The sequence below is a fragment of the Charadrius vociferus genome, unplaced genomic scaffold, assembly GCF_000708025.1.
Source record: "Charadrius vociferus isolate BGI_N301 unplaced genomic scaffold, ASM70802v2 scaffold429, whole genome shotgun sequence".
Lineage (NCBI taxonomy): Eukaryota > Metazoa > Chordata > Aves > Charadriiformes > Charadriidae > Charadrius > Charadrius vociferus.
This window is the reverse complement of record NW_009650250.1, coordinates 2,340,119-2,349,714: the sequence shown is the minus strand read 5'-3', so window position 1 is coordinate 2,349,714 and position 9,596 is coordinate 2,340,119. Positions and strand designations below refer to the sequence as shown.

At 41.0% G+C, this 9,596-nt stretch overlaps 1 protein-coding gene across 4 annotated transcripts in view; it reads right to left on the bottom strand.

Moving 5' to 3' along the window:
• Positions 1-638: 638 nt before the first annotated feature.
• The window catches only part of OGDHL (oxoglutarate dehydrogenase-like), a 47,128-nt gene continuing 38,170 nt past the window's right edge, over positions 639-9,596 (bottom strand). For 3 of the 4 annotated variants that reach the window (XM_009893042.1, XM_009893044.1, XM_009893047.1), the window contains 6 exons: positions 6,623-6,694; positions 5,166-5,291; positions 4,479-4,551; positions 2,228-2,391; positions 1,436-1,590; positions 639-901 (listed from right to left, as the gene is read on the bottom strand). In XM_009893042.1, coding sequence (XP_009891344.1) covers positions 778-901; positions 1,436-1,590; positions 2,228-2,391; positions 4,479-4,551; positions 5,166-5,291; positions 6,623-6,694 — 714 coding nt within the window. In that variant the 3' untranslated portion in view covers positions 639-777. The remainder of the gene's footprint in view (positions 902-1,435; positions 1,591-2,227; positions 2,392-4,478; positions 4,552-5,165; positions 5,292-6,622; positions 6,695-9,596) is intronic. The other variant, XM_009893043.1, reaches the window with a different exon arrangement.

Below are 9,596 nucleotides of genomic sequence, written 5' to 3'. Positions count from 1 at the left end.
AAATCTCATGCTGATCACCCACCAGCTGTGGTCTTGTGTAGACTTCTTCCCTCCTCAACAACCCCCAACAAACCTTTTCTTGGTCCCTTTTATTTCTGCCTTCGTCACCCTCCTCCACCTTATACTGAAGTGGTCCACACCACTGTCATTATCATCCATAGTCTAGCAACTTTTTAATCTGACTCCCTATTTCCAGCCTCCTCCTCACATCAGCAGGCTGCCTTACCATCTCCTTCCAACAACCACAGCCAATACATTTCTCTGCCAAAGTCATCTCTCAGCTCTTTGCTTTTCGGTTTCATTACTCCTCTCCAATATGTCTAGAAATAACTGTCAACCATTTTTCTTGTAACAATGCATCTTGTTTCCTTAGTGGCTCCCAAACGTACTCTCTTCTTTTTCAGGGATGTGCATAACTATCATGCTGTCCATGCCTGCTCTACTTACTTACAGTAATTAGACAGTGCCCACAGACTGCGATGGGAGCCTCACCGAGCCAGACACTGCATCCTTGGACAGGAGACTCTCCTTATGCCAAAGAGGTCCCAATCTAAATAGACAAGTGACAAAAAATGGTGGAAGGTAAGTTGGAATTATTTTTTTTCCCCTTACAAGCTGCAGAGCAAGGTGTAGATTAATGAAGTTAGCTGCTGGATTGATTGTTTGATCTGGTAAAGCAAAAATACATAATTTCCAGTATTTTCCCCACTTTTATTTCCTCTTTTGTGTGCAGTGATTTGAGAGACTACTCGTCAGAGATGGGTCGGTGCCCTGCAGTTAGAATGTCTTTCCCTCAAAGGCCTCCAGGTTGAAAGCTGTATCCAAGAACCTTCTGAGCGACACCAGATGTGTGTTCTTGTTGCCTGTGGCAGCTGCAGCAGCAGGCTCTCGGCCAACATACCTTTGTGACAAAAAGAATTGGGCAGACAAATGAGGTGAGAAGAAAGACTATTTTGAAACAAACAAGCATGAGAACATGCTGCTAAATGCCTTCAAGTCAGCTTGGCAGATTTGGACATTTAATCATCAATCTTTCTTAAATAAAAATCAAAGTTGCACCATCAGTTATACCTTCTGGTCAGCTTCCCCCTCTTTTCCCCCTCCTGTCGATATTAAGCTGTGTCTTTTCCCCCATCCCTCCCAGGGCAGCCAGCTACACTGTCTCATAATTAGATAACTTGCTTTTGGTGAAGACGACTGTCATTCCTCCGACAGCTGAATGGGCAGATCCGAGAGTCAAACATCTAAAATAAATGCAAAGGTACCTGGACTGAGCTTTGACAACAACTGTTTCCTCCAGAACCTGACTTACCCATCCTCAAATCAAAACCAAATTTAAAAGTAAAAAAAAAAAAACCAACCAACAAACACCCAAGCAAATGTAAAGGCAAACAAATCAGCCCAGGAGATAGAGCAATTGTTTAAAGTCTCATACCATATAGGTCGCGTGTGGTTCACAATAGTGCGGAAACGAGGTTTGACATAATCATAATATCCACTGTTTTTGTGCTCCTCCTGACACCAAACTAGATCAGCATCTGGATACTTCTCAAGTTCTTCTTTCAGCAGGTCAAAGGGGAATGGCGAGATCTGGAAAGAGAGGGTGGTAACTGGCAAAGCTTTCTCTTACATGGTGTTAGCCCAGGGCAGGAAAGCCTTTTACCTATTGGGCATTACAACCAACCATTGTAATGAACCATTGAGTACCTAATATAATTGCTATACATTCTTTAAAGTGAGTCGTATTTCTTTAATTGATTTAATGCTGTCAGAAGCGAATACACAGATATTTTATAGTTGCACCAGTATAAACAAAAGTAGGTCATAGTCCAGATCTCCTTCTTTCCTAGTTTTTACAGCGCAGTAGCTGTGACAATACAGGTCCTTAATTAGTGAACGACAGTATAGCTGCAAAGTGTACTGTTCACAACATTTAAACCCAGCGGACTGGATATGCAAATTTAAAGTACCATCAAATTGTAACCTTCACTTTGTTACACTGCTCTGGAAAAGTCATCACGCTTTCTGGATCTCATTGTTCAGTACACTATTGATGTGTTCCTTCTCCACAAGGCCATGAAGGATTAGATAATGTCTTGTAAGGCGCAAAGTGCTATAAAAACGCTATCACCATCCTTTCTGGCAAGTGATACCTATTTAAAAGCATAGGAAACCCAGGCTGAAAGTCTCCCCAAGGACCCTGTCTTCTGAGGATCGGGGAGCTCACCTGTTCAAGTCTGGTTATAGCTACTTGTTTCTCCAGGTCTTGATTCTTTCTCTCTTTCACAAGATCATAGTACACTTTTCCTGTGCAGAAAATCACTCGCTTGACCTCATGTGGTGCATGAGCTGCCAGCCCATTCTCAGGAATCACGCGTTGGAAAGTGGTACCTAGTTAGAGCACAAATTAGAAAAGTGCTCTCAGTGGAACTGACATTCTAATAAAGCAGCCCAAGAAACAGTCCTTTACTGAGCAAGCAGCAGGTTGCAATGATCACGCGGTTCTGCTGCCTCTCTATTCCTACTTTTCAGACTGGTAATTCTGCTAAAGTGACTTTCAGCAGTTTAGTTTCAAGAAGATTATTGACAGAAGACTGTCAATAATCCACTCTTTTATACTTAATAGACAGAAACATATTAACAGCGGATTCTTTTGTAGCGCTGTGTTGTGCATTACACCTTATATTTAAATTTGGTTGGATAGCTCACCTTTGCCTATGTTTTTTTTTTCCAGAGAATTACCTGAAATGTTGTTTCTTCTTTCCAAGATGATCTCAACCATGTAACGTTAATATAGGCTTAGAAAATTTCGGAATATTTTTATATAAAAGCATAGCACGTATTCATAATGAAACTAAAACTGGCAACTGCAAAAATATTTACACAAGCACACATATCACTGCCATATATTTATGTGATTTAAACCTCTGTTTGAGAGCTAAAACAGCATTAGCCAAAGGAAAAATTAGCATAGTACTGAGCCATATGTACAAGCGATAAGATCAATTTCAAATGGATATCCTTACTGCTAGATATTTTTTCCCCTGTGATATCATCTCCCAGGAGAACAATTTGCTTGGGATACATGAAACTGGAAGAGGGACTTGATGGTCTAAAAGATCCTTTTCTTTGCTCTCTTATATGATTGATTAGAACTATTCCCACATTAACCACCTGCAAGGTAGCAGACAGTGGCATGACCTCCCAGTCTGAATCAGCACACCCACTCACCAGGAGAATAAGCTCCTGTTTGAACCATTTATCTTGGGGGAAGAAAAGCAGCAGCACAAACATATGAAAGAGGAACTGATTTATGTCAGAATTATCCTCTCTCACTGAAGAGCAGAATTCATCATTAAAAAAGACTGAATCTGCGCTTCGTTGGGTCAGCTGGAGACAGTATTCCTCTCCTCCTCCGCTTTCCGTTAAAAATCAGAGCAAAAAGAGTTAGCTGAGAGTCAGCAATACTTTACTACTTGCTTCCTCTTTAGCAGGAGCACGAAAATATGTCAGAATGCAATCTCAATTAGTCTGGCCACTATTGAGGGTTAGCCTGAAGTAGAGGAGACTCCCAAGAGAAAGTAATAAATCACAATCCCTACGGAATTTCTAATCTGACTCATTCTACAAAGCTTTTAAACAGTAATCAAAACCAGCAAACGTCTTTGCTTGAGAAGCAAACTTTACTCACCTACAAAAAGGAGATAACGCAGTATTTAAGCATATTTATAGACTGTAACTCACTTTTAAAAAACCTGAGCAGTTCCTCTTTTCTGACAGCAGCCGAGACACCCGCTCGAACTGGAGACAGACCACCACAAGTATGCACACTCTCCCTCTGCATGACCGCTTTAAGCACTCACTACATTTCACTGCATTTCCTCACGCCGCTCTAACACCTTCTACCCAGGGCACAGTAAGACAAAGCACTCCAGTTTTTGGTACTACCTCCACGTCTCTTGGTGCTAATGGCGTGCCAACAGCAGCTGGGGTGGTCGCCCGCAGCTCTGGACTCACTGATCTCACTTCAGATCACTGGTGTGACGTGGCAGCCCCAGAACCAAGCGTCGTAAGAAGAAACAGGCCCCTCATTCTTCCAAATGGGCACAGTGGGATTACAAACTATCCCTCACATCTGGAGGGGGCAGTACAAAGACAAATTCAATTTTTGTAGGAAGAGAAAAAGAGCGGAGGCACCTAACAGCCTACGCAGGGGAACAACCCTGCAAAAAGGGGAATGCGCTTTCCACTGCCTTTAAGATTAACGGCTGGTTACAAGGTAAGCCTGTTAAAAATAGGAATCCATACTTGAAAGCAGATTTTTCAGCAAAAGCCCATGCTAGATCTCGCTACAAGAGCTCCACAGAAATTACACCAAAGGAAAAGGCAAACTCTCCAGAGCAGATTCTCTTCTTCACAGTCTGACACGCGACTTGGTATAGCTAATTATCTGTCCATAATACTTTAAGGTCACCTACCAGACATCATTTCATCAAAACTGGATTTAGCTTCTGGATGCCTCAGCAGTGACTTAGGTGTCAAAATAATCAGCTGTAAGACAGAAATTTTTCCAACACTGAGGAGCTGCTTCATCTACATTATCACATGCAATCTTTGTAACACTGTTCATACAAAAATTACAAACTGAACAAATTATAGAACAAATTAGTGTGAATAACAAACACAATAAATTATTTTTTCCTGATCTGAAAGCCTAGGAAGTTTCAAAATTACTTAAATATTTGGGTAGTCCGCTCCCTTTAAAGGTTCTCAAAAAACATTGCTTATGCTTCTCTTTGAGACAAAAAACAAATCACAGGCTATGAACAGTGAAAGATCCAACAGTTGTATCTTAGGTTTTTGAATTTGCAGCAATTAGATATGCAGATTATAATTATGCAACCTATTAGCTACATAGTGTCTTGACAAGCTCATCTGAAGGTCTGCACAGCCAGAAGGAAGTAAAGCTGAAAATCAGGTTTTAGAATCATAGTAAGTCAGAGCTGAGTTTCATTCCTCAAACCAGCGACTTCAACCTGTGTTCAGTTAAGGTTCTTCACCAATGATTCTTGTTCTTTCAGCAGTATGTCACATACAAACAAAGACCCCTCTTTATGTGAGGGTTAATATACCTAGAATAATTAAGTCCATTACAGTAACTTTACCGGTTTTCTGAATGGCAGCAAGATCTGTCTTCTGAGGACGTGAAAGTAATTGGCTGGAGTTGAACAATTCACCACAATCCAGTTGCATTCATACAGCTGGGAGACTTCAAACTGCTCACTGAACTCCTGAGAGAGACGTTAAAGGCATTACAAAAATGTTTAAAAGATCAGAAAAAAAAAGGCTTGAAAGCCATCCTTCTATTTCTGACTCTCAGCAACTCCCTCCCTCAAAAACCTAATTAGCAGATCTCTGCTGAGATTATATTATTAGCTAGGGAAGCATCCCTACAAATCATTCTCTTCTGTTTCTACTTCTTCCTAAAAATGTATGCAAATAAAGGCAAAAACTTCCATTAATTTCAGCAAGCTGGGAAGTCCAGGAAGAAAGGGTGAGGAGGACTAGGACCTCGGTAGGTGGAAGACACAAAATAGAACCCCTTTGAAAGATGCTTAAAACTATAATTCGTTCTTTGAATGTATAGTTAACTCACTCTCTCCCATTTTTCAGTAGGTGTCCTGTCCTCTCATACTATTTTAATACATAAATTCCATATGCTTTATATTTACATATTTTACAAATATTGGGGTTTTTTTATCCAGACGTATATACATATATATTAGGTAAGCATACATACAGGTATAGGTACAATAATTTCATTACAGATTGGTACAGCATCTAACATAACTTCCTGGTCCATGGTTTGAGCTCCTACCTTATATGATAATATGTATAACTTGCTTATTAAGTGAAGTTGACAATGCTTAAATGTAGTCAATCAAAAAGGTCTTTATTCTGACAGTACCCTGACAAAAAAAATCACTTTTAGAGGAGGAAGGACATGGCCTTGGAACCATCATTGCCCCAAGGGTAACAAACTTGGAGCCAAAACTGAAACATCCATTTTATTTTGCCCTTTTTTTTTTTAATTGGTGGGCTTTTCAGGTATAGCAGCGTTTCTTAGGAAATCTGCAGTGGGGAAGCGGATGCCCAGTATCCTGTAGAGCTATGTACTTTATCAGTAGAAATGAATGACCAACATACGAAGGTCTTAGCTGAATCAAATTTAGAAGTTGCTTATTTTAATGCTCCCAGCAGTACAATTTAGCTCCACTGCAAAAAGCCAGGAGTAGTCTCACTTGGCCTCCTTTAGAAATTAGCTAGAGACACGTATTTGCAGTACGCACAGCAATATAAACAAGCAGAATCACTGGCTCTCAGGAACAGCCATAAAAAGATCATGCTGCCAGAGATTAATCGTGTATGACCTCAGCTTTGAAATGAAGCAGCACATACTGTGTACTTCCATTACTTTTACTGGGATCAAGTTAGTGTTACACCAACTCTTGAAACTAAATCTTAACCCGCTATACCTAGCTGAAAGGATGCTTCTTACAAAGAAATATCTCTGAGACTGGAAGGGGAAAAAAAGGACATGGCCTTTGACAAATCTACTTACTGGATAAGCATCAGAATCATCATTGCTCATCTGCAGAAACCTCTCAGGCCTGGCTGATGAATGCTCTGGACCCTGGTAAAGGTATCATTTAAAATAACATTAAGAAACCAAATCAGCACTTGGACATCAGTCTAGGTCACTCACTGCATAAGCGCCTCCTGTCAGCCCAGCAGCTCTGCACCAGGCTGCACACCCACCCCCAGCCAAAGGCATCAACGGCCGCAGCAGTGAGAGGAGAGGACACACCGCAGGACTGGAATTCTTTGTCTTCTGTAAACTCTTTTCATAGAAGAAGATTAGGTTTTACATGGATTTCCAGTGCTTTTACCAGCTGCAAGTAATTTCTAGCCTCAGTATGGCTGCACAATGAAGACCAGTGAAGGCGCAGTAGGTTCATGCGGGCACAAGAACGACCTTGCTAATGCAGGGCAAAAGGGAGACGGAGGAATATCAGGAGGAGAAACACTGCGTGCCTCAGTGTACTGCACTGACTCACACTTCTTTGGGCCAAACCACACCTGCGTGCTGAACAGGAGCAAACACAAAGTTAACTGCTGGCTACCTTTGCTGTATTAGCAACACAACAAGCAGCCTCAGAATCTCTCTCCTGCCGTTGTTCACTGTTTGGTACAGAACAGACAGCCTAGATGTATGTGTCAGCTAAAATGGGTCAAAATACAGGTACACATTATCTGCCAAACTAACCTATGATTAATTTCTGCCTCCTCAGGAGGTATTTTACATCCTCTCAAAGCACTTAACACTCATATCCACTGTCTCAGTAGCAGTTCCCAAGGTAATTTCTTTTAGTGCACAAACACTGTTAGATCCATTTTACACTAGCAAAACATGCGTGCTGGTTACAGACAATATCAGGAAAAAGGAGTGTAACAGAATCTATTACCTTGTTTATAAAAGATGAGAGAAAGCTGTGAGGAGTACAAGAATGCAGTGAGCCTTTTTATTTATTGCTAATGTTGGCAGCTTTTGTGTGTTCAAGTGACAGTTGCTGTTAGGACAGACTTTCACTTTGGAGACAGCTGCAAGGTATTTTAACCTGAAGACATAAACTATTACACCTCTCAAATCTCTCCATGGCTCCTAAGCTAACATTGTTCATAAAGAGCTTTTATCTTTATACAGACGTCTCTCATCATAACTTCCTCTGTTGAAACCTGTACGTACGATCTCCAAAATCACTCATTATTTTGACAGCTAGTAATCCACCTTGATTCAACGCATCATCCTCCCGGCTTCCAAGCGCAGGAATCTCTCTGCTTCATGGACTAAGGGAATTCAAAGGAAAAAACACTCCACTGGCAACAAAGGAGTAACACAAACAGCCAGGAACTGTGCCTTGCATAATTCCTCCTCTTGAAGTCTGTCTCCACTTTTGAGGTGCCAAATAATCTGGTCATAAATGGTCAAGGGCTTGAGAACAAGAGGCAAAGCCGCACAAAACTATGGCGTGCAGTAAGAGTCCAATATTGCAATACCTCTGCTGTATACATCTGTTTGCTGTAAATCAAATCCTACACTAAGTACAACCTACGCATGTACAAACACAGTGCCTCCCCAGCACACAGAATTCAGTGCGCTGGAAACAGATGTTGCTAGCCAACAATTACAGGAGAGACACGTGAGGCTTCCCTAACAAACTCACATAGGCTGCCCCAGCAACAACCTCAATCCAGAGCTTCGGTGTTCACATCGATCTTTGATTTCTCTGCTGACACCACCAGTCAGATTGCAAGCAACTGCTCCTGGGATGGGGCAGGTTTCATTCCTACTGTGACCACCTATTCAGCGAGACCTATACTGAACCCATTAGCTACTTTCAGATGCGTCCCCAAGGAGCCATTAGGCAGCAGAGTCTTTCAATCACAGCCAACTTGCTTGTGAATGCATGACCTAGAGGTGAAGGGATCCATATCCCATTACGAATCCTTCCCCAAATCATTCCGTCCCCAACACTGTAGTTATAGAGAGAATAACACTCCTGTAATGGAAAGCTCCTCTGGGAAGATAATGGATTTCAACAGCCTGGTGGGATTCTTAAATATTCCGAAGACACCTGACGGTAGTAGCAAAATAAGCATGTTTCAGAAGATCTGGGCAAATCTTAGCTGCCAAGCAGCTAAGAGAAAAGAAAGATTAACTGTATAGTAAGTAGCAGAGAATCAGCTCCCTTCAGCTGAGTGCTTCCCTGCAGAGGACCACACCTCCTGCTGAGGCATTCAGGCTGTCCCTCAGGATTCATTTTAAAAAAATTAATTTATCAATACTCTTGCGAACAGCACCAGACCCTTTATTCTTTACACACAAGTGAGTATGGAAAGCCATTCATAAGATATGAATGCACCCCAGTATATCAGGACAGGATTATAATTGAATGGAAATAAACTGTTTGTGAGAATGGAAATGACGCAGTTTGTAGTGAAAGGGCCTAAAGCATTTCTACAGATGGAGGTTGCCACTGTGGCACATACTATGCTTTTCTTAATAGAAAACTAAAAACATACATGCATCAATTCATGAATGTTAATACATTTGAAAAGGAGAAAATTAACTTAGCCTGGCATGATGCTCATGTAACCTTTACAAATAATTTAAAAGATTTGAAGAACAATTCTACTGCTGATACAAACTTCATGTAACAATATATACAGAGCTTGCCCATGCCCCTTCCCTCTAAAACACTGTCTAGTTCCTTCTACTAGTCACTAAAGAAAGGAAAGTCAACAGCTAGGAGAAACATTTTCCTTTTCAGAAAGAGGGAAATTTCTTCTTATATCAGTTACCCCATGTCAATGATTTTTGAAGAAGCTTTAAAGTTGTTTCATATCGTTTCGTTGCAAGTGAATTTAGTGTAGAGTTTACACAGCCATACTTCATGCAACATAAAACCAAACAAGTACTGCTAGATAGTAACGATTCCTTTCTTACTGTATGCTAAGAATCCATCTTTCTAGGG